The 25,846-nt window shown below is 42.8% G+C and overlaps 1 protein-coding gene across 5 annotated transcripts in view; it reads right to left on the bottom strand.

Annotated features, from left to right (window-relative positions):
* The window catches only part of MOCS1 (molybdenum cofactor synthesis 1), a 59,575-nt gene extending 38,094 nt beyond the window's left edge, over positions 1-21,481 (bottom strand). For 2 of the 5 annotated variants that reach the window (XM_053305413.1, XM_053305424.1), the window contains exon 1: positions 21,217-21,481. In XM_053305413.1, coding sequence (XP_053161388.1) covers positions 21,217-21,381 — 165 coding nt within the window. In that variant the 5' untranslated portion in view covers positions 21,382-21,481. The remainder of the gene's footprint in view (positions 1-21,216) is intronic. The other 3 variants (XM_053305401.1, XM_053305402.1, XM_053305406.1) reach the window with 3 other exon arrangements.
* Between the last annotated feature and the right edge of the window lie 4,365 nt (positions 21,482-25,846).

Raw genomic sequence — 25,846 nt, forward strand, 5'->3', positions numbered from 1 at the left:
ATTATCCACATGGGTTCCATTTCTGCATATTACCATGGATAATGAAACAGCAGATAATGAGGCCCTGAGTCTATGGGATCGTGGGGTGGTTCCTAGACTTAAAAAAGGACAAAAAAAGTGCCCCCAAATGCAAAAATGGGCCAAATGAAGTGCCGTATCAGGCCACTGTGAGTCCAAGGATGCCCCCACCGCCAAGTCTCACAAAGTCCCAGGAATTCCGTGAAATTGCGTGTGTGTAGTTTTTGTTTTAACAAATAAGACACAAAATGGCTCCCATGCTCAAAATGGCTGCCAGAAATGCCCTTTGAGGTCATTTCTGGCCACCCCTGACACATGGATACATGGGATTAACCCTTTATCTGCCTTTCCCCCCCTCACGTATGCTGAGGCTGGGTGTTAATTACCCAACTGCGGATATGTGAAACCACGGATGTTGGGTCTGCACATAGGGAGGTCCAGCTGTACACTAATGATGCCTTAAAGCAGGGGTTCTCAAACTTGGGTCCCCAGGTGTTATTGGACTACAACTCCCACCATCCCCAGTCACAGTGGGCTTTGGCTGGGGATGATGAAAGTAGTAGTCCAACATCTAGGAACCCAAGTTTAGGAATCCCTGTTTAAACAAATATCATCACTAGATGCTACCCCCTACATAGCGGCGATAGTAGTATTTTGATCAAACTACAATTTTATGACGGCAACAACATCAGGCATGTGTTGATAAGTAAACAACACTATGATAGGAACAAGATGAGAAGGAAAATTTGGTTCAGCAAGGTTTTAGAACACTAATTCCAGATAAGCACTCAATGAATCATCTCCAGGTGAAAAAGAAGAACACGATGCACAAAAGGGATATGCTGACAATACAAATGCCACTTATTTCCCAGAAGTGCCAGTTGTATTTGTGTGCATTCTGTAACTGATACAGACAGAATATATTAGTAATGAAATGAAGAGAAGACAGGTCAGTTAAATTTAAATGGTTACACAAGATGCAGGATATTGCATTAATGCCAAATAAACTAGTCTGGACAAGAACGTTTTGGAACACTCTGATACTTGGACTCACCGCTGTTATCAAACACTTTCTGCTAAAAATGATTAATTATTAATGGACAACCATGGATAGTGTTGGAGATTGCTGGGGGTGGGGAGCATGCTCAGTTCCAGAACTATTATGCCCAATACCCACCAGCACTATCCATCACTCCAGTGTTTAGACAAGATCACAACATGACTGGATTTCGAAATACTTAAAATATTTCACAATATCTAGATAAAGGCAAAATAATCCAGCCCAAACATAAAATCCTCTACACTCTCCACAGTTCAAGCCCTATTCAAAGGGGACCTATATTCAGAAAGAAAACTGTTCAGTTCAGGGCATAAAGAGCAGCAGCAAGACAGTGAGATGACCATTGGTGAATTTGGCCATTTCAGTTTGTGGGCAGCTTTAGGTTTACTGCAACATGTTTAGAAGAGAAATAAAAATGGCCATAATTAACTCTTCCAGAGACTCCTACTGCATTATTTCAATCATCTTTACCTTTCACTAGCAAATGCCAGGGCAATCAAATATCTTGTAGACAAGAATAGACAAGATAGCAGCTATCTTTGTCAAACAGGTGGCAGAATGAAAATAATTTCTGGTTGGAACACTAGCAAACTAAGCATTATTGTCACTCAACACTCAACTATCTGAGCTGGTCTAAAGAACTGTAGTGGTTGCTTGCATTCAGGAACATGGGATGCCACATCATACAGATTTCAACTGTTGCTCTATCTAGCTCAGTATTTTTTTCTACACTGATTGGCAGCAGTTATAATGTTCCAGAGATCTTTCCAGCCCTATTACTGGAGATATCGGGGTCTAAACCTAGGATCTTTTGCATGCAAGGCACATGAACTATCACGGAGTTATTTCCCCTACCAATAAGCTCCATGCTAAGACTTTACCTTGTTTTTTGAGTGATTTCAATCATTGGGAGAGCTACATCAGATGCAAAGCTCCTGTGAATATGGAAGTTTTGTTTGCCCATACTGAGGAAGTGGAGCACAGGCAGCTTGGTCTGATGTAGAAAAAGACATTGGTCTTACTTGTGAAGGGTTCTTTTTCACTGTAATCGGAGCCCATCCTTGGGTATAGGGTTGTGTACCCAGCATGCCTCAGGACAGACAGGAAATTATTGCAGCAGATTTCCGTTCAGCAGCAGGAGGAGCCCAGAGCCCCAGTTCTGGACTGTCTTGATGAAGAATGCCATGATAAGCAGAGAAAGCTGTAAATTACCCGAGGGGAGAGATTTAAAAAACTAATACAGATATGAGAACAAAAGAAGGACTCAAACCCTGGGTGTCGTCCGCCACCCCAACTGGCAACCACCACGAAGGAGGCAGAAGATCAACAACCACTTCCATGGGAGGGCCAGATGGGCTCCGATTACGGTGAAAAAGAACCCTTCACAGGTAAGACCAGTGCCTCTTTCCCACCGTAAATACATACCCAAGCAGGAACCCGAACAAACTATGGGGAGGGGGAAGCGGAAAATCTGTACTACTTGTTGGAGGAGAGTGTGGCTCAGAGCAGACTGTTCTGAATGAAAGGAAGATCTCTTATAGTGCTTGAGAAAGGGAGTAACGCATGACCATGTTTCTGCCTGACAGTCTGAAGAGAAGCATTAGCTGAGAATGCTGCCAAAGCAGAGGCGCTACGTGTCTAATGTGCAGTGATGCCCTGGGGAACTGGAATGTGCAAGGACTTGTATGCTAGCGAGATGGTGGCTCTGATACATTTAGAAACTGTTGACTTAGAAAACTTATTTCCCAAGGAGGAAGGTAGGAAGGGAATGAACTATGCATCAAATTTCTGTAATTCCTTGATCCTCATGATATACATGCGGAGGGCTCTCCGAACACCGAGAGTATGCCAGGTCTTCTCTTTGGCATGGACCAGAGAGGGGCAGAAGGACTGTAGAACCACTGGTTGTGATCGATGGAATGTCAAGTTGATCTTGGGAATGAAGGTTGGATCTAGGTTGAGGATGACTGCATCCTGTTGGAATATGCAGAGTTCTTTCCAGACTGACAGTGCACCAAGCTCTGATAACCCTGTGAGCTGAGGTAATAGTCAGCAAGAAAAGCACCTTATAAGAGAGAACATTGAGCAAGATCTTGTATGAAGGCTCAATGTGAGTGAGCACATTGAGCACCTTTTTTAAATTCCATGATGGAAATCTGTGGATAGGTGGGGGAGCTAGATTGTAGGCCGCTTTTAGAAAATGTCTGATATGCAGAAAGGATGAACCTGGGGAATTAATCTCAAGAATGGATGCCAACACTGGGTTTTAGGCCCTGTCGAAAACCAGAGTGTAGGACGGACAACGCCTCCGGAACACCCAACAAAGTGGAAAGAATACTCTTCCTTCTGGCTCAGAGGGAAAATGCCATCCATGTAGCTTGATAGATCCAATTGGTAGCTGGCCTCCTAGAGGCTAGGATGGTGTCCTGAATTTTACAGTTGTAACCCTGACCGGCTAGAAATGCCCGCTCAATGTCCATGCATTGAGTTAGAGCCAGTCTGGGTCAGGATGAAGGATTGGACCTTGTAATAGAAGATCTGGATGTCTGGGAAGAGGCCATGGTGGATGGACTGAAAGAGAGACTAGGTCGGCGAACCATGTCTCCAAGGCCAGTGAGGAGCTTTGAGGTTGAGGTGAGCCCTCTCTTGACGGAGTTTGTGAATTACCTTGGAGGTGAGGGCTATGGGGGGAAAGGCATAAAGAAGGCCCTTTGGCCAGGGGGCTGACAAGGCATCTATGGCCTCTGCCTGTGGATGCTGGAATCGGGAGTAGAATCTGGGAAGTTGACTGCTGAGGTGTGTTGCAAAGATATCTATCACTGGATAACCTAGTTTCTCCATCAACGGGAATATATCTGGGTTGAGTGCCCACTCCGCCGGGTCGACTTTCTGTTGGCTGAACCAGTCTGCTCTTAGGTTGGAGGGTCCGCTCAAATGCTTGGCTGTCAGTGAGAGGAGATTCCTTTTTGCCTAGGCGAATACAAGGGTGGATTATGACATGAGAGTCCTTTAACTTGTACCCCCTTGATTGTTTATGTGTAACTTTGCTGACACATTGTCTGTCCTGACAAGGACATGCCAATGTTTTATGTGTGGTCGAAAATGAATGAGGGCTAGTCAAATGGCTCTTCATTCCAGCAGGTTGATGGATTTTTTTCTGTTCCCTCGAGTGCCAGCTGCCCTGGGTGTAGAGATGGAGGCAGTGGGTTCACCAACCCAATAGACTGGCATTTGTGGTGGTGGTGATGTGGGTAGGAAGAGTCAGAAGGAGTCCCTTTGAGAGGGCTTGTTGTAACTGGTTTTTGGATTTACATACTTTATGTAAGTTACTACTACAGACAGGCCAGTTCAGAGATTGATTTCCCTCTAATAATTAATAATAAAGCAGAGAAGGTTTTAAAAATACTAAGATAGTTTTATTAATTAAATAGTTAAAAAGGATATAATTAATATAATATTTAAAATGGTTGTTGAAATAGTCAAGATAAAGTTCTTCGAGAGTAAGCTTCTCTTAGAAGCTGATGTTCTTTTTACAAGTTAGATTCCACAGTCTATGACAAGATAAGACAATTTGAAAAGCTTACTTACATATAAGTTTGTAATCCTAAAATTTCCAATATGGACTGCAGTCTCACAAATCTTATTTCTAAGCTCTCCCACACTTAGTTCTGTACCTTATACTCAATCTTAAAATACAAACTAGTCCCATAATGCAATATACTTACAACCAGGCTTGAACCTTGATCAGGGGTTCACGCCTGATTGTGATAAGTTCTTAGAGAGATCCTTTTTGACCAATCAGCTAGCTTACGTGCATGCCATCTCTCCCTTAGTTTTTATGTTAATGCTGAGAGGCAAAGTGACTTAGTGCGTAGCAGGTTTTTATATCTAGTTTTCTGTCCTGGGAGGGTTCAAGCAAAATCAGAAAACAATCCCCTATATTTACCAAATATGTCCATGATGGCTCCTGGCCCTTGCTCTCCCATATCAAGGGGGATTTCTGAGAAAAACCTAGGAAACTATTTAAGAACAACACATGAAAAAATTCCCCTAGCGCTTACGTACAGAATCTTCCTCCTAAATGTCAGCTTCATCTCTGAGATGGCAGCCCAAAAGTCTGCAGTAGGGGTGTGCACGGAACCGGCTGGCCTGGTTTGGTTCGAGTGTGAACTGCACTTAAACCTGACCAGACCAATTCGGTCCAGCATCCCTTCAAACCCGACCCCACCCCGGTTTGGTCCAGGGCGGGTTCACAAATATTTTTAATATATAAAAAATGAAATATTTTTAGTCCTTGTTTGGCCGTACTTGTCCTCAATATCCATCCAAGGCAAAACTTTTGTCATAAACAGATTACAACATGGTTCAAGACTTTAGACATAGAACAGGCTGTGTGGTTTGTTTTTACAAAACCATAATATGTGCAGAGTTCACGACTAGGCCCAAAATCCAGGCCTATTCACAACAGGCTGAAGACCTCCACCAACGAAGAGACATGCAGAGGGGGAGTGGAATGGGAAGCTGCACATGGCTGAGTGCTAGGATCTGGTCTTGGAAGGGAAGTTGGTAGCCTTGCAGAGTGTAGGAGTGCCATCTGGCACAGGGGGTACTCTACAGACACAACCATGGAGTCCAGGAGCTTGACCAGTAGCAGAGTATCTTTTCCCTTCGATCTGGAGAAAGGGATATCAGACCTTTGGAAGTATGAAAGATGGCCCCTATGTGGTGGAGCCTCTGGGTAGGCTGGAGATGGCTCTTCTGTCTGCTGACTACAAACGCATGAGACTGAATGATATCCAGGGTGTCCTGGATATCCCTCTGGGCCTGGTGTAGGGAAGGCGATCTGATCATTAGGTTGTTCAGATAAAGGTGAATGTGTATTACTTGTGCATGCATGTGAGTGATCAGGGCTATCATGACCTTTGTGAACACCCTCGGGGATGAGGATAATCTGAAGGGCATCACTCAGTACTGGAAATTGAGATTGTTGAAGGAGAACCCGAGGAAACGTCGATGGGCTGGGAGTATTGGAATGTGCAGGAAAGATTCTGACAAGTCCAGTGATGCTAGGAACTCCTGTTCCTTCACCACCTCTTTGATGGTATTGAGGGATTCCATTCTAAATGAGGATATTTATTTATTAAAAATTTCTTATATATTGCCTCCTACAGAGATTCTAGGCGGTGAACAACAATACCAACAACAATTTAAAGGAGGGGGAGAATTAAAGGGCAAAAGCCGGGCAAAACAGGTAGGCCTTAAGAGGGGCCTTAAAAGCACCTAAGGAGGGGGCTAAATAAATGGGCGGGGGGGGGTGTTCCAAAGAAGAGGCAAAAGGATATGGCAATTCAGTGCCTTGAGGTCTAGGACGGCTCTCCATGTACCATCTTTTGGCACCAAAAATAGAATGGAATATAGGCCCTGACATGATTCTGTCAATGGCACCGGCTTGATTGCCCGTATCTGGAGGTGGTAATGAGTCGCTTGACACATGCATTGAAGCTTGTCCAGCTTACTGGGGACTGGCGTGGGAAGGAAGCGATTTGAAGAAAGAAATGAAAATTTGAGGGAGAAACCTTGGGAAACCATCTCGATTACCCGGCCGTAGAAGGTGACTCTTGTCCAGGCCTCTGCAAAATCAGGAGCCAGCCGCCAACCTGTGATGAGCTACTGTTTGCAAGGTTGAAAAGAGGAAGACTGGAACTGCTTAGAGCCTTGTTGACAGAATGCTCCTCTGGAGCATTGCTGCCACTGGGGGAGGCCTATTGGTCTAAAATTGAAGTTCCGGTTGTCCCAAAAGGAGCTGCTGGAAGAGCTGCTGGTGGTGGGTGGGAATGGTATGTGGTGTTTCTTTGTTGCACTTCTTTGGAGCTTCCTGGAAGCATCTGGCTGAGCACTTTGGGAAAGAGGGTGCTTGGCTGGAGCACATGACCAGCAAATCCCATTTTAGGCAGTGCTATAATGACTGAACTATACAAATTGCAACCTAATGCTTTATGAACATTTGCAAGGGAGCACCATTGAACTCAATTGGGCTTACTCCCAAATAAAGAGGAAACAATTGAACAATCCCTGATTGACAATGATGGTGGTGGTGGTTGGGAGAATAATGGACAGATCCTTTTAAAAATGTAGTTAGGAAACAATGTAAATGTCCTTCTAAAAACTGGTGGGGGAAATAAAAGATGAATCTCTATTAGGAAGTATAGGGGGCAGGGTAGAATTAAACCCACCACTATTATCACACCCAGCACACCGACAGTGCTCACCAAACCCTGACATTACCAACAGCATCCCCAAGGGCATAAGATTTGTTAGTATATTGAACAGCACTGGGAACAGTAGGGCCAGTTACGCTACTTGTTTTTGCAGGCCTGCCCAAGCCACACAACTTGGCAACACGGATACCACCACGCAACCATTGCAGGGGACGTGCCGAAGAAACTCCTCACCCAGGAAGCTATTTATCCTAGGGCTCGCCCTGCTCACAACATATTTTCTGGAACATTTTCCCATTCATCATTCTGTGGAAAATGTTCAATTTCTAAAATTTCTACTTGGCTATTTGAAAAACTTGGAGATACAGTGAGGGAAAATTAATATGGTGGAGGCCTTTAAAAAACCCAGTATAAATAGGTCAAACAACACCATTTATTTATGGCAACAGAGAAATTTGTATAGTAACCTTTTCGGAGATTAATGCAAATTTTATGCAAATGAGGGGAAATTTAAAATGGAGATTTCCCCCAGAATGTTCCCAGTTCAAAGTTTTCTGAAAAACCCACATCCCTGCTCTAAGCAGAAGGATTTTTCAAGGGACAAAATGGCTCAGTTTGATTGCATCATATCATCAGTTTTTGAAATAGGGCAGTAATCTCGACAAGTTTTGGCAAAACTATGGCAAAAGAAATGCAAGATGACAATAAGGGAGGCAAAAAGAGTTTGAGGAACATTTAGCTAAAAGAAATAAGAGGAATAAGTGCCATCAAGTCTGTGTTGACTCTTAGCGACCACACAGATGGATTCTCTCCAGGATGATCTGTCTCCAGGATGACCCCTGCTAACTTGGCAAAGAGGCATCTTTTAATGTGATTCTCTTTATTTAGCAGGGGGAGAGTAACTGGCCCTATCCACCCCCAGCACAGTACCTCCATTAACTGTTGCTGGTGTCTATCTTATGTCTCTTTTTAGATTGTGAGCCCTTTGGGTACAGGGCTCCATTTTATTTATTTATTACTTCTCTGTGTAAACCACCCTGAGCCATTTTTGGAAGGGCGGTATAGAAATCAAATAAATAAATAACATAACATAAAACATAACATCAACCTTCTTTAAATACATCAGATGCAGGAAACCTGCCAGGGAGGCAGTTGGACCATTAGACAATGAGGGAGTCAAAGAGATTATTAAGGAGGATATGGAGGTTGCAGAGAAGCTAAATGAGTTCTTTGTGTCCATCTTCACATCAGAGGATACTGAGCATATACCTGTTCCTGAACTTTTTGGGGATGGAGGCTAAAGAGCTGAGTCAGATAGAAGTGACAAGAGATGATGTTCTAAACTGTCTGGAAAAACTGAAAACTAGCAAATCACCAGAGCCAGATGGTATCCACCCAAGAGTCCTCAAAGAACTCAAATGTGAAATTGCCAACCTCCTGCAATCAGGCTCCATACCAGAGGACTGGAAAGTAGCAAATGTAACACCAATTTTCAAAAAGGGATACAGGGGTGATCCGGGAAATTACAGGCCAGTTAGCTTAATTTCCATTCCAGGCAAATTGATGGAAAGCATCCTCAAGGATAAAACTGTAAAGCACGTAGAAGAACAGGCCCTGCTGGGAGAGAACCAACATGGCTTCTACAAAGGTCAATCTTACCTCACAAACCTTTTGGAGTTCTCTGAGTGTGCCAACAAGTGTGTGAATCAAGATGATCCAGTTGATATAGTATACCTGGACTTCCAAAAAGCTTTTGATAAAGTACCTCATCAAAGACTCTTGAGGAAACTTAGCAGTCATGGGATAAGGGGATGAGTACATGTGTGGATTGCTAACTGGTTGAAGGACAGGAAACAGAGGTTAGGGATAAATGGAGAGTTTTCACAATGGAGGGAAGTAAGAAGTAGGGTACCCTAGGGATCTGTACTGGGACCAGTGCTTATTTATTTATTTATTTATTTATTACACTTTTATACCACCCCACACTCGTGTCTCTGGGTGGTTTATAATGTATTCATAAATGATCTAGAAGTAGGGGTAAGCAGCGAGCTGGCCAAATTTGCAGATGATACCAACTCTTTTGGGTATTCGATTCCAAAAGAGATTGTGAGGAGCTCCAAAGGATCTCTCCAAACTGGATGAATGGGCAACAAAATGGCAAATGCAGTTCAGTGTTGGCAAGTGTAAAGTGATGAAGGAAAGAAACCATATACATAGAAACATGTATATAAACCGTGTATATAATCTATAGAAAGGTTACACACCATAGATTATCATATTGCCAAAAAAACCTTGGTATCAAAAAAAAATTGCCATACATACAAATTTCTCACACATCTGTGATTATTTTCACAATGGACAATTGTATGGACATATTAACAATGAAAAAGCACACAATGGCAATGGCACACAATGGGTCATGGTGGACAGCTCGTTGAAAGTGTCAACTCAATGTGCGGCAGCTGTGAAAAAGGCTAATTCCATGCTAGGGATCATTAGAAAGAGGATTTAAAAATAAAACTGCTGATATTATAATGCCCTTATACAAAACTATGGTGTGGCCACACCTGGAGTACTGCATACAATTCTGGTCACCACATCTAAAGGAAGATATTGTAGAACTGGAAAAGGAAAATACCAGTTGCAGGGGAGTAACAGCAGGAGAGAGGGCATGCCTCAACTCCTCTCTAGGCTTCCAGCAGCATCTGGTGGGCCACTGTGTGAAACAGGATGCTGGACTAGATGGACCTTGGGCCTGATCTAGCAGGGCTGTTTATATGTTCTTGAGGATGGAAGACATATTCAACATACTTTCACACAGCTACACTATGCATGCCTATGTTCTATATATGTTGTACGTTCTATTTCAATCTGCACTCAGAAAATATTTAATCATTCAGTTTTGAAAGACGCAGTAAGCTTCTTCCTGTTGTCAGAAAGTCTTCTCCAAAGAAAGCATGAGGTAGTGACAGGGGCGTAGCTAGTCCGCCGGCGGCCCGTGTGCGTCTGTGGTGGGCGCCTCGATAGCCCCACCCCCTGCATCAGACGCAGGGGATAGCCACACCCCCGCGTCTGACGTCAGACACGGGGGGCGTGGTCTAGCTCCCGAACGGAGCCTTGAGGCTCCGTTCAGGAGAAGCAGCTTAACTGCTGAAGGGGCCGCGCGGCCCCTTTGGCAGTTAGACGAAGGCTGGTGCTGCGTTCACAGCGCAGCCCAGGAGCAGCTCTTCCCTGCAGAGAAGAGACACTTCTGGGCTGCGTTGTGAACGCAGCACCAGTCTTAGCTCCTGAAGGGGCTGTGCGGCCCCCGCTCAGGAGCTAAACTACCGCCGCCGCGTCTGACGTCAGACGTGGGGGGCGTGTCTGGGCCGCAAATGGAAGCTCCTGATTGGGCACGGTCCGGGTTCTTTGAACCCATTCGCCCAATTATAGCTCCGCCCCTGGGTAGTGAGGAGATGAATTTATGGAAAGGGGAAGCAGAAGAGAAATAAGAGTGTCAATGAGGCCACAATCCATATGCTGTCTGTGACCCAGACCCTAAGAAAGGTAAAGGTAAAGCTAAAAAGGTAAAATGCTCAAACTCCATCACTTGCAGAAGTGCTGTGGACATTGAGACACTAGATTGTGTCCATACATTTCTAGTCAATGCTATCTTCTGACTGCATGTTAGGACTTGAACTGCTAAGAGCAGCTCTTCTGAAATGGTTCCCTTTGAAAAGTTCCTCTGAAGACTGCTGTCTTTCCATTAGCAACGTGAACGGTCTTATATTGAATAGCCGATTTTTCACGTCTCTGAAGTAGGTGCTGCTTTCAACATCACCAGTGGAAATCTGTTCAGCAACATATGCCATGTGGAAGAGGTGGTTACAAGCCTATTTTGTAATGAAGCAGTAACTCCTAATGCAATATTTAATAAATTCCTCAGTTTAAACTGAAACCTATTCCTAGGACAGTTTGGTTCACAGCATATTCCCATATTATTTCCTGCCTCTCGTATGCCTTCTCTTTAGGATATCTACAGCTATTCCTGCAATTTTCATGACAGGCACTATTTGTATCCATCAAGTACTTTTTGTTCAGATATACAGTTTCAAATTATTGATCCAAGACTGTCAAGTATTAACCAGTAAGAGGTCTGCTGCTTATTTCCTACTCAGCACCAAGTCGGCTAGTGTGTGTCTGGAGGGATAATGCATAAGTTCCAATGGGACACACCAACATGTTATAGATTACACGAAAGAGAGAGAACAATACCAAAGGTCATAACAAGTGATTCGTGTACTGATTAACTTGATTTCTAAAGCTATGCCATTGTTGTTTTTTAAAGAAGGAAACTGAATATGGCACAGGGGAATGTAAAGCAGACTTGCCTGGCTTTCAGAATATAAGTCAAAATCTTAAAGCATCTGGTTGATTTTGGTAAATCACGCAAATTCATCTTTTTTTTAAAAAAAATTCAGAATTCATTCTATTTCCTTCTTCCAGTATGCAGCATGTTAACTGCAGTCCTGTTTTCTCCCAGGCATCTAATTGCTAGATACTGTATTTTAATCAGTGAGGATACAAAGGAGTTCTATTCAGACATTATGTTGTTCGAATGTACAGATGGGGCCAACATGGTGTAGTGCAGGGGTTCTCAACGTTGGGTCCCCAGACTTCAACTCCCATAATCCCCAACCAAAGGCCACTGGGGCTGGGGATTATGGGAGCTGAAGTCCAATAACATCTGGGGACCCAACATTAAGAACCCCTGGTGTAGTGGATAAAGTGTTGGACTACGACTGGGGACACCAGAGTTCAAATCCACATTCAGCCATGATACTTGCTGGGTGACTCTGGGCCAGTCATTTCTCTCTCAGCCTAACCTACTTCACAAGTTGTTGTGGAGAAACTTAACTATGTACACTGCTCTGGACTCCTTGGAGGAAGAGCGGAATATAAATGTAAAAATAAAATAAAATAAAATCTATTTACACATGTGTCTGTGTGAATGACTGTACCTGTATTCATTCTAAAAGTGAACCCTGGTGCAAGCCCGTCAAATGCATGGTACAGATAGGAAGTGTACTGCTGTACTTGTGTTCAACACAGCATGTGGATAACTGTTCCTGTGTATAGATCTGTAACTGAGCACACTGTACACTCATTGTACAAGTGTTGAATATATAAATAGCTCTATAGAAGACTGCAGATATGGGTAGTTCAAATGTGGGGATAGAATTCCAACTCCAGTGGCATTCACCTGGTTAAAGAGAGAGGGGAGGACAGAATGCCGTTCATCTACTCAGATCTTTCATCATTCCACAGCATATCCCTCTGGCCTTTGGAAATGGTACTCAGTGAGCTTATATGTGCAGTATGAACAACTGATACCATGGCTGTTCTGGAGTCAGCCATGGAAAGCTTTGAACGGCTCTACTGCTTGAGGGAATAAACATGGAGCTCAGGTCCCTTGTGGCAAGCAGTTATCAGCCCAAAACATATAAAAGAAATATATATATACAATAAGTGTTGTACACAGCCATTCCTGACAAGACACAGCTTTGAGGGTTTACTACCCAAGCAATTCTGATAATGAAGAACAGACACATAAGGGAACATTTTCTTCCCTGGTGCTCCCTTGCACACCATCTGTCACCTTGATCACTTTCTAAAACTTCAAGGCCATGCTTGTAAAAGCTAAGCCCATACACAGCAACCTTGAAGACCTAGCGTCAAAGACTTCAGCAAATATCATGTGGGGGGAAAGCGAGGCAAACACTCTAACAGAGATTATCTAGAGACTCTGAAGCTTCCCAGGGATATACAGTTTCAGCTTTAAGCTGTGGTTCCTCATCAGTACGATAACTGTCAGCTTGCCAAATTCAGTTACCTATAAAATCGTATTAACTTTAGAGCGGAAAGAACCAAACTAAATTCTTGGTTTCACTGTCTAAATAATATGATTATTTTGTAGGCACACCTTAGCAAAATCTCAGGGTATCAATTAGAAGAGTAAAAATAAAATCAATACAGCATACAGTTCAAATTAATAACAAGTATTGTGTGTTTACACTGCAGGAAGATCAATTTGAACACTCTGAAAGACAACAGTTCTTAACCACTGTTCCCTCTAACAGGGATTCCCAAATGTTGTCCGCTACAACTCCCAGCATCCCCAGCTGTAGTAGCCTTTGGCTGGGAATTATGGGAGTTGTGGTCAACAACATCTGGGAATCCCTGTTAGAGGGAACACTGTTCTAACTAGCCACTTTGGTGGTTTGGAAGGAAAGACCGGTTCGGCAGCTGTTAGAAATGCTTTAGGTATCAAGTATTTTGCCTTTGGGCTGTTGATGACTAGATGACTTTTGGGCCCAAAAGTCATCAACACCCATTAAATATTTTTGTTTTAATTAAGTTAGGTTTATTTACAGAGACAAGATAGCTAATCTACTCAGTTTAGCTACAACTCACAAATTATTTTTTCCATCTCCAATCCCAATAGTTTTATTATTCTTCATCCAGTCAGCCAATGGCAACACAATCCTAGCAGATCTCATCAGGATTAGCACAAACCAATAAACAGAGTTTATGGCTCTGCTTGAGCACAGAAGCAGAGAATTCAGAAGTATTTCTAACTATTACTGTATGGGGAACCCAAATTTTTCAGGGGGTGGGGGAGATACAGCATCATGCAGTGCTTAGCTGGGGGATATAAAAATGAGGAAAAATATAGAGAAAAAGCAAATTTAAAAAATCACAGATTTAAATTCTTTGTTATATAATTTGCTAATGCCTGGAATGCTTGTAGAAGAGTAGTCACATTAGAACCAAAATCTGGTCAAGTATTTTTTGCTTGTTGAAGATGCAGCATGTGACAGCATGTGACCAATAAGTCATGCATCAACTCTGATTATTCTAGGACAAGCTCTATTTATTTTATAAAGTTATAGCTACAAAAAAGGGTTACTCTGTATGCCATTTTGGCCCGAGACAGTAGAATTCATTTTTAAAGATACTTAACTGTTACAAGCCAGTTACTCTGCAACTCTTAAAAGGCAAGTTTCTTGACAGAGAAACCACCAACAGTTCTTAGGTGATAGTCCGTCATGACTTGGCCAATCTAAAGAACCATAATTTATAGAATATGTATGCATACAAATCATGTTCAGTAAGTATAATATAGGGTGCTTGTTGAGCAATTAAGGAATCATTAGCAAAAAAACCAAAAAACCCACTTCACACATTACTTTTTCAAAAACGATATTAAGTAGATATATTAAAGTATTTTAAATTGTACAAAAATGTTGGTATGACAAATTGGAGATGGAAGACACGCATATAATGCAGATACACTGATTAATAGGGTGAAAGTAGGGGTGTGCAAGTTGGCCAGATCTGGACCAGATTTAAACTGATCCAACCCACCTCGGGCTCGGCTAAGCCGGCTCACGGGTACATTGGAAGTGGCAGTGGCAACGACATCAGAGGTGGCGGCGGCTCCTCCAATCCGCCCCCTGCCAGCCTCCCAAATGACAGCATAGCCTGTCATTTGGAAGGCCGGTGGCAGGGTTGGAGGAGCCCCCACCGCTGCCTGCAATCTCATCGCCGCCACCACCGCTGCCCCTGCCAGTGGGAAACTAATGATAAAGATCCCTTTTTTGCCGCCCACCCTCTCATTAGGCTAGGGAACCTGCCCCCCCGCCCATTTACTTGTAAAAGTGAATCCTAGCCTGATTCCCTGAGCCAATTCTTAGAACTGAGGCCGGTCTGGTTTGAACTTGGACTGCCTGAACCAGGCTGGCTCGATGTCAAGCCCAGCTTGAAGTGAGCCAGCTTGCACATTCCTAGGTGCAAGCTTGATGGCAAACCCTGGTTGGTTGCTGTTTGAAGTGAGCTACAAATTTAGGTACAAGAAACAGTAAGAGCAATTGTCAACAAAGGAGAAATTAGAAATAATGTTTCATGTTCAAATAACTGTTTTAAGGTCCCAGAACCATTAGAATTCTAATCTTTTACCAGTGACAGGCAGTGGTTAAATTCTTACGAACATAGGAATATAGGAAACTGCCATATAATGAGTCAGACCAGTGGTCTATCTAGATCAGTATTGTCTTCACGGACTGGCAGCGGCTTCTCCAAGGTTGCAGGCAGGAATTCATGTCCTACAGTTTTGGAAACTGGATTTTTGTGAATGTCCATAATATGTCCAACCTCCTGCAAAAAACCTGGGTCTCGCTTTTCGCTCTGCGTTGGCGCAAGTCAGCATGGGGCATAGCATGGTGGGGGAAAGGATCTTTCAATGGTAATATCACACAAGTATTAAAAAGAGAACACCCGGACTACTTGAGAGATTTGTTATTCACACTTTAAAAGTGGAAGGTTGAACCGGATCTATTTAAAGGATCCTCCTCAGTTAAGCAGCTAAGGAAAACAATTTATGGAGAGATTCTAGAAGTGGGTTTTTAAAAACCTGATTTAAAACGTAAACGCTACAAACACCGCACTTCACAGTACTTGCTGCAACCCGATCACTCTATCGCTCTCTTTAAGGAGAAAAAAGTCCCTTTCCATTTATGGGAAACAAGGTGGCACTTATACCACCAAGTACTACCACTTAATGCGGCTAAGCCATGGCTCCCAGAGGACCAGCAAGAGTGCCGCCAAATCACCTGCAAACAGAAAGCTAGTGAGCTGGGCAAAACATTCAGAGAAACCCATTCACATTTCTTAAAAGAGTGTGTCATAGCCAAAAGAGTGTGGTAGGGAGTAAACAAGCTGTTAGAGTGGCCTGATTTGGAAAAACAGACTTGGGAAGAACTAACCTCGGGGTTGAGTGATAGAACCTCTTTTCGAGATCCCAGAAAGAAACCTTCAAGGAAACGGGACGGCACGGGTGCCCTCATACTAGGGAACTGGAACGTTCCCCTTCTCGTAATCAGGTTAGTAAAGCTGTATGTCATTTATGCAATGCTCCTGCATAGGAATAGGGAGGGAAGACGCGACCAAGAGGTTCACGCAAATTAGACAGTAAATCTCTTCTGGAAAAGTTTGTATGGTTATGTGCAAAAAGACAAGAGTATCTCTTCTAAACAGCAATGGGACAAATTATGGAAATGGACGTTGGATGTAGTCCTTCCAATTACCTGATGTGCCTTGTAATCCCCTATCCCTGAGTTACAGTACTACTTGCATATACTTCATAACCTTGTGGGTTTCCAAATCCTTGTGTGTAAATCTTTGTAGATATATGATGTACAAACAACCACTTTATATATAATTGTGCTTTGGCAACGTACTGTATGCTTTGGTAGTTTGTTGGTTCAATAAAAAAAAATCTTGTCCTATAAAAAAAAAATCTTGTCCTATCTTGGAGAAGCCAGGGAGGGAACTTGAAACTTTCTGCTCTTCCCAGAGCGGCTTCATCTCCTGAGGGGAATATCTTGCAGTGCTCACACATCAAGTCTCCTATTCAGATGCAACCAGGGCAGACCCTGCTTATCTATGGGGACAAGTCATGCTTGTTACCACAAGACCAGCTCTCCTCTTCTAATGTAGTTGAATGGAAAATCTCTACTAATTTATGTTCAGTAGTTCAAATTCCATAGTTAAAACTGCTTTTGTTGGTAGTTAACTCTGTAGTTTAACTACAAACAATATTTCTGATACAACAGCAGGGAGCCCCAATTGTCAGAATTCCAACTAATTCCTTTATGCTATCGAAAATCCTTCTACTTCTGATAGGAATATTGGGACAAAACCAGTCCAGGGGCTTGGAGAGACTCTCTCTCCAAGCCGGCTCCAGGCTGGTTTTTAAGGACTACACCCAACAAATCAGGGGGTTACCTTGGACCCCCACCCCCGATTTTGGGGGTGCCATCCATAAAGTACACGTTGGAGCTCACTTGGAGAGTTTGTCTCTCCAAGCTGGCTCCAGACCTGGATTTTAAGGACTGCATCCCCAAAATTGGGGGGGGGGTAAACCCCCGGAAGCTCCCCTTGACCCAGTGGTTGTTTCTTGAGGGTTTACCTTGCCCCTCCACACCCAGATTTCAGGGGTGCAGTCCTTAAAGTCCAGGTTTGCAGTCAGCTTGGAGAGACAGTCTACAAGCCATCTTTGGGCTATTTTTATTGGAGGCTTTCAGGATTATCAGGATCAATGCCGACCTGATGCCAGTAGTTTTGGGGAGGCCATTTCAGTCTCCCGGATATATTTTCTAGCAAATAGTTAGGTAGCACAAGCCTACTAAGCAGCACTGAGAGGCAGCCAGAACCCTTGAGTGACAAGATTAGTGAGTCAGCATTCTGTGGTAGATAAATATAGGACCCTTCCAAGTAGCTGCAAGGAGATATTTAACCACAAGCTTTGCACCTCAGATCTTGCATATCCCAGAAAGAGTGCTTCCGTGGCACTTTTGGAATTAAAACTTGTGTAACCACCTTGTAAAAATTATGCACCTGTCAACTGTTTTACTGCACTTCAAAAAGAAGATACCATCTTAGATCTCAACTAAAACATAAGCACACACTCAAGAAATTGGTCTATAACAATCTAAATACTCATTAAAATCAACAAGACATTTTGATAATGCAGTACCCATCACCCACAATGCATTCAGTGAAGCTGCGGCTGCCACATCCACCATATAAACTCTCCAAATAATTTTAGCAAGTCTGTACAATACAGTAAACTAATTAAAACTACTAATACTGAAATTCATTCAAAATACTGTTTTCAACCAAAATCTCTCTCCATGACATTCATTGTCTCTTTTATTGTGCTTGTTTTTATAATCTTTTAATTAGATCTGTATTTTTATATTCTAGCTGATATCTTAATTGTGTAATTTTTGTAGTCTTGTTTTAACTTTTGTGTGAACCACCTTGAGATTGTTTTAATGAAAGGTGGTATAGAAATTTAACAAACAAATTTAACAATAAATTACTTCCTTAAAACAAAAAAAGTTAAACCAATATGTAGTATCAATATTCACAATAAAAACATATAAATAGTCACTTCAGGGTCAATATATACTTCTCCTCACATAGGAATGGAATATATAGGGAATTACTGGTCATCCACCTACAGCATTAAAAAAAATCATCTGTATAGACAGAGATTATTTCGGCATGAGTTTCTGAACAACTCCCCTCCCCCCGCCTTAGTGTGTATGTGTGTGCATGCATGTACAGGCTGACATGATACACATTGTATTGGAGCCAGAACGCTCTCTGTCAGGGCTGCAAAAGAGCCAGAAGGCAGCTCCAACACTGCAGAGACTCAGTGGTTGCACAATCAGCATTACCACTGTTTTCCCCATAGTCACAAATGGGAGAAACACTGGTAATGCTGATTGCATGGCCGGTGGTTCTCTCCAGTGTTGGGGCTGCCTTCATGCTTTGCTGCAGCCCTGACATGGAGCGTTCTAGCACACGTCATTCATATTCATTCCTATGTGAGGAAATGTACATACTGAGGCTGAAATGAATATACCTGTGTTTTATTGTGAATGTCATCTAGACACAACTAATGTTCCCTCCAACAGGGATTCCCAGACATTGTTGACTACAACTCCCAGAATCCCCAGCCAGCCATTGCAGCTGGGGATTCTGGGAGTTGTAGTCAACAACATCTGGGAATCCCTGTTAGAGGGAACACAGAAGACAACATATTAGTTTTTAGAACAGCCACTGAAATAAGCCCTAAAAGGTAAAGTTGTGCCATCGAGTCGGTGTCAACTGGTGACCACAGAGCCATGTGGTTTTCTTTGGTAGAATACAGGAGGGGTTTACCATTGCTATCTCCCACACAGTGTGAGATGCTGCCTTTCAGAACCTTCCTATATCGCTGCTGCCCGATATAGGTGTTTCCCATATTCTGGGAAACATACCAGCGGGGATTCAAACTGGCAACCTCTTATTCCCTAGGCTTCCCCACTGCACCATTAGGTGGTACGAAATAAGCCCTAGTCACATGCTATGTTCAATGCACATGCAATCATGAGCCAGCGTGGTGTAGTGGTTAAGAGTGCTGGACTAGTACCGGGGAGACCCGAGTTCAAATCCCCATTCAGCCATGATACTAGCTGGGTGACTCTGGGCCAGTCACTTCTCTCTCAGCCTAACCTACTTCACAGGGTTGTTGTGAAAGAGAAACTTAAGTATGTAGTACACCGCTCTGGGCTCCTTGGAGGAAGAGCGGGATATAAATGTAAAATAATAATAATAATAATCACTGTACAGTGTATGCATGTATGGATCTGTACATACAGATATTCCTGATCAACAGATGATCAGTAAATACATTTTCTTTGTGTGCCAAATACCCTGCATTTGAGGAGGCCTGTACCCAGTTTCACTTTCAAAGTGAACACAAGTAGTTATTCACACAAATAAAGTACATGTGTACAGTCACCTATATGCATGTATAATGTAATGTCGTACTGGTGATTTTAATAATGTTAAACTGATTTACTGTATTGGATAATCTGACATTTTTCTCTGGAGATGTTCTATGATGGATACAACAGCCACAGCGTGTCAGTTTCAGTGAGTATATTGTAAGCAATATAGAGCAAGAAATTGTCTTTATTTATTTAACAAATTTCTATACCGCCCAAAACGTATGTCTCTGGGCGGTTCACAATCAAAACACAATCAAACAAAATTCAAACATTAAAACAATGTAAAACTTAAAACAAGTTAAAAGTATTAAAACTGTAAATCTGATTAAAAGCCTGGGTGATCAGATGTGTCTTGATTGACTTTTTAAAAGTTGTCGGAGATGGGGAAGCTCTTATTTCAACAGGGAGCACATTCCAAAGACTGCAGTCTTGACTGTAATCAGAGTGCTCAGATAATAGTTATACACCAGCTTCTTGTTTTTCTTCTTCTCTGCACCTCAGCCCAGATGTTGTGAGGGTAAGAGTAACTTGACATGTAACCACCTGCCTTTACTAATCCTTCAACTCTTTCTTCTAACCTGTACATGCAATCCTGCCTTTACTAATCCTTCAACTCTTTCTTCTAACCTGTACATGCAATCTATCTAGATTACCATTGCTAAATCACATTGGGTTTAATTTGGTTCAGCTCTGAGCCTAGTCAGAATGCCAAAGCACAGCCGCATATCTCGAATATAGAAATGGCTCTGGGCAAGCGCAGAGCGCATGTTCATCAAACCAGGCACAACCACCTCACAAATGAAGGATTAAAAATAAGACCTCTAAATGTTCTTTCTAGGCATACTTCAACCCCAATAGCTCTCTTCTCCAGTGACTCACTCTGTTCCATGGTCTCTTAGCCATTTTACCTGCACACCTTAAGCCCTAGTCAGACCTTATATTGTATCTGCGTTAAAGATGTCTGTATGCATGTACATGCTTTTTGTGTGAATGACCATACCTGAGTTAATTTGAAAGTGAATCTGGGTACAGACCGGCGTAAACTGCAGGAGACAGGAAGTATGCTACTCTACTACTACTACTACTACTACTTATATACCGCTTTTCAACAGAAGTTTCCAAAGCAGTTTACACAGAATAAATAAATAATAAACAAATAAATGGTTCCCTGTCCCCACAGGACTTCACTCACAATCTAAAAAGAAACACAAAGGATTGACCAGCAACAGCCACTGAAGGACTGCGCTCAACTGTACCCGGCTGCACATCTACATTTTTGTGCACAGATCGTACTCGTGTTGAACATAACGTGTGCACAGGGCTTTGGTCTTCAAGGTCGCCCCAACTCCAACGTGCAGCCCGATTCTAGGCATGCTTATTGGCAAGCAAGCCCCACAGCACAGAGTCCAACGAGGCTAACTCTCTCTCCGCGCCTCTTAACCAATCAGTCCCTCCTCCCCTTCTCAGCCGCTAACGGCCCAAGCTCCCCGGCACCTCCTCCGCCTCCCCTTCGTCTCGTCCACCCTCCAGTCCTCACCTGAGCCGCGGGGACTTGCAGCGCTTGCTGCTGCTGCTGCTGCTGCTGCTGCTGCTGTTGTCTCACCGGCACCCCAGAGCGACACCCTCTGCCTGGCTGGGCTCGGACGAGCCCTCGGAGGAGCAAAAACCGGCGCCCTCGCTGCGCTACTGGGGCGGCTGCCATGGGCCCTACCTAGGGGGGTCCCCGACCCAGCTCCCCGCTTTCTGCCGCCTTCTCCAGCACAAGCCCAAAAGCGACGCAGAAGTGAGCGACAGCCGGCCTGGCTAACGTAAGCCTAGGGGGTAGGGCGCCGGCAGCCAATAGCAACCCAAGCCCGGCGGGACCCTTGCGCTTGGCATGCTGGGACTTGCAGTTCAAGAGGTACATTTGCCAAAGCAGGTCATGGGTCCCTTCCACAGAGCGTGACGTGCTGCCTTGTATCAAAATAAAATCAAAATGGGTTGCTAGTGAGGTAAGAAGGGCAGGACTCAAGAGGTTCAAGTTACAGGAGCAGCGAAAACGTCGAAATTCGGCAAGGACATTATGTTTTGAAAGAATAAAAGAAACGGATGCAGCAGCGTACTGTATTGCAGAAGTTAATCTAAATATTGCTCAATCCGTAATTCGGATACTGTCACCTTTATCACTTGAAACGTTAAGAAAGTATAGGCAGTCGAAGCACTGTAACCGAAAACAATTAATTTTTGATGGGATTTCCCCTTTGTAATGCTTTTTACCCGCAACGATGAGACAGCGGGCAACATCCAGTCATGACTAAGCACCATTGGAATACATGAAGCTATTAACTTTGGCACCATTACTGTAATGTCAATGGGATTTAGTCAGAACTAACTTAGTTTTGGATAGTTACTACTACTACGGATATTTATATACGCCCTTCAACCAAAGTTCTCAAAGTGGTTTACAATACATAGAAAAATGAATAATACATAAATAAGATGGTCCCCTGCCCCTAAAGGGCTCACAATCTAAAAAGAAACATAAGGTTGACACCAACAACAGCCACTGGAGGGAAGCTGTGCAGGGATTGGATAGGACCAGTTGCTCTTGCCCTGCTAAGTAAAGAGAACCACCACATCTGGACTGGACTTGAACCTGACTAGACCAGTTCAGTCCGACAGCCCCTCAAACGCCCCACCCCACGCGGTTTGGTTCGGTCCGGGGGGGGGGCAGGTTTCACAATTTCTTTAAAAAAATGTTTGCGCATGCAGAGGCCATTTGCGCAGAGGCCATTTGTGCATGCGCAGCAGCGTCCCAAATGGCCACTGTGCCGAGCTCCGCAGGCCCGAACAGGCTACTACCAAGCTAATATTGACTGAATGTTTGTAAAAATAAAAGTAGAAAAAGAAGAAAAAGAAAAACCCTGTGGAATTTGGTAGATTGACCGCAGTTACAAGGCTCCTTTTTTAACATTTGCAAATCAACAGATCTGCCAAAAATTAAGTTGTTTAATGAATTTCTGTAGGCGGTCTTCAGTTTAGCAGAAACTCTCTTAGTGTTTTGCTGGATCATGGCCATGCACGGCCTTCAACCAATTTTAGAGTCTACCCAGTCAAAAGAACACGTGACAAGTTCCAGGGAGAACACCCTGTAATGTTTAAGAAAGGAAAAAGAGGGGAATTGCAATAATAAAATACCTCTTTGTCCAGATTAAATGTTGTGTGGAATACTTTCTTCAAGGAAGCAGAATGACTGCCAGTGTGGTGTAGGAGTCAGAGTACTGGCCTACGCCTGAGGAGAATCTTAATATGCAGTGAAGCTTACTGGGTGACTTTGGGCCCAGTCATACACTCTACCTAACCTCCCTTACAAGGTTGTTGTGAGGATAAAATGGATGGGAAGAGTATGTTTGTTTGTTATTTATATTTTTATTCCACTCTTTGTCCAAAGACCCCAGGGCAGTTCACAAGATAAAAACAGTAATAAACTTCAATAATAACAAACTGCTTAAACAAAGACTCAGCTATGTTAAGAAGATAGCCGGGGTCATTCATTGGCCAAATGCCTGTTTAAAAAGGTCCCAAGTTTGTTGGAGTAAGAATGAAATAAAAATATAATAAAGAAAGAAGTATAATGAATAACTGAACAGAGATCCCGTTTTGATGAAATTTAAATTCAGATTTGTATCTGGGAGAATTTACAATTTCTTATTTTGATGTAAACCGCCCTGAGCCATTTTTGGAAGGGCCTTTTAAAATAAATAAAATCAATTATCTGTTTTTTTCTTTTTTTTAATCTTCCTCATTTCCAGTTTTGAAAAGAAGAAAACTTTCAAAATGCCCAAAGACAGCTTTAAAAAAAAAGTTGTTATTTAGAATGCTGTGATTTCAACATCTAGTTCAAATGTCGGATTTGTGTTGAAACAGAATTTAATATTTGTTTCCAGCTGTGAAAGAGATGCTGTATTTCTTATGTTTTTAAAGCCAACAGAAAGAATGTTATCTGCAAGCATTAAATCTCTCTGCTCTTGATGGGACTCTTGTTTTTGGCAGCCATGGGTCAGTCACACTACATTTCCCTTTAATCGTGTATCTTTCACCTCTACTCCCAAGCATGGCTCTGAATGCACCTCATGTGGAAGGAATGCCTCAGCAGTGTGCTGCTGATACATACACTGAGTCAGGAGATCAGGGAGCAAGTGGAGCAGCAGACCACAGAATGGAATGGAAGTGGTCAACTGTGCTTTGGGTCAGCCTGTAGTTTAAAAGAGCCGGACATGGCACCAAGTAAAACAACTCAGGTCTGAGTCCTTCTTGATGGGAATTGGTTGGCTTCTGCTTACCTTCCATGTGTACATAATACAATTCTCTGCGAATGGTTTATACTTTGTCCACTCACCCCTGCAGTGGAATGCATTGATTTATTCTACCTTTCAGAACAGATTTTCAAAGCAGTTTCTATAATACAAATTGGATGACAATTAACTCTTCTGATTTTTAATCTTTATTCTTTCTTGAACAGAATGTTCCTTGAGTCTTGTAGGCCTCATCAGGCAGATAGCATCAGTGGAATGCTGTAGAAGTGGCTACTGGAGCCACCGGGGAAATAGTGATGAACAATATCCCCTTCTCAGGACTCTTCTTCTTGTCTCTCCATACCCGCATTACCATGGAGAAAATAGCACACCTCTTGCTCCTCTGAAATGTGTTACTGAGCATCAGAACCTCAGGTAAAACATCCTTATCAATATGGACAGGGCCTTCTCAGCTGGACAGATGGTATCAATGGCTCCGGGTACTTGGAACTCTTGTTGAAGGTGAAATATGTAAAATGCTATCACATTTAAAGTATAATATATGAATGGAAGGTTATCTGGAAAATTCACACAACTATATTTAATTTTTAAAAGGAAAATTTCTCAAGCATGAGCAGATGAGTTTGAAACATCTGAAAGATACAGGAGGGTGTAAGCCTTTCAGAAAATTTGGGAATTATTAAAAAAAAAAATTCTAGCAGGTGATCAAAGAAAATATATTGCTCTTTTTCTTAAAAAAAAAAAGGCGGGGAAGCTTACATTTACTTCCCCCCCTTATTGTCATCATTTATTTTATTTCAGATAAAATGCTCTGAGTGCTAGTTGGGTAGGGATAATGATAAAACCTACAGGAAGCAAGATAATGTAGAAATTTTAAGTGTACTGCTGATCTTGAAGTATTGCTTCTGTGCAGGAATGTCCTGAAAACCTGTTTTAACCACTAATAGTAATCTAATGCCACAATGTACTCTATTATGAACCAACAGACATCTCAAAGTTCACTGCACAAAATCAAAATCCCCTTTAATGAGGTGAGTGCTTTGCTAGGGTAGGACCAGGGAGTACTTTGTACTACCTAGAGTGCTGATTTGCTAAACCTAGGGTTGTTTTTTTTAAAAAATGTATTTTTAATAATTTGCAATTAGCAGCTTTCATTAAAAGAATCAGAGTTTGTTTTTAGAATGTGAGCATCTGGTTCAAAAACAAAACAATGGACAATGAGACTAAGTTATTCAATAATACTACTCTGAAGGACTACTTAAGTTCAATAGGACTTCTATCAAGTAATTTAGACAGAATGCCAGCTAATGATGGCATCATCTCCCCCCCACACCACTGCAATATGGCAGTGATCTAAAGGTCACTCCCCTGACTTGCTCCATTTTGCCAACCAATGACTCCTGATGGCTCATAGTGGATTTTTAAGATCATTATCATCATTATCAAACTTCAGTAATCCTTGGGGGTGGTGCAGGGTGACTATGACTTTGGTGACTATGACTGTGTGCTTAAAAGGGGTAAAGGATAATTTAAATGGCTCCCCCCAGTTCATTATAATTTGCCCCCTAACCTTCTTTAAGCACCCTGCCAAACTCATAATGCGCTCTTTCACAATTGTATGAGAGGGCTTGAGGGCAGGTGGTGGGGAAGGCAGCAGAAGCTTGCCTTCCCTGTGGACGATCCAGCTTCTGGGTCTGGGTCTGGGTGGGTCAGGGCATGCAGATCGTGTGCCCAAATGGTCCGCCACTGCCCTAGGCAGCGCAGAGGTGCAAGGGTTAGGATGCATCATCCTGGACCCTGGAAATCGCTCCTGTGCCAGCACCGGCTGGGAGCAGCTGGCGCTTGCACATGAGCAGTTAGCCTGAGTTAAGA

This window comes from Hemicordylus capensis, chromosome 1, assembly GCF_027244095.1.
Source record: "Hemicordylus capensis ecotype Gifberg chromosome 1, rHemCap1.1.pri, whole genome shotgun sequence".
Lineage (NCBI taxonomy): Eukaryota > Metazoa > Chordata > Lepidosauria > Squamata > Cordylidae > Hemicordylus > Hemicordylus capensis.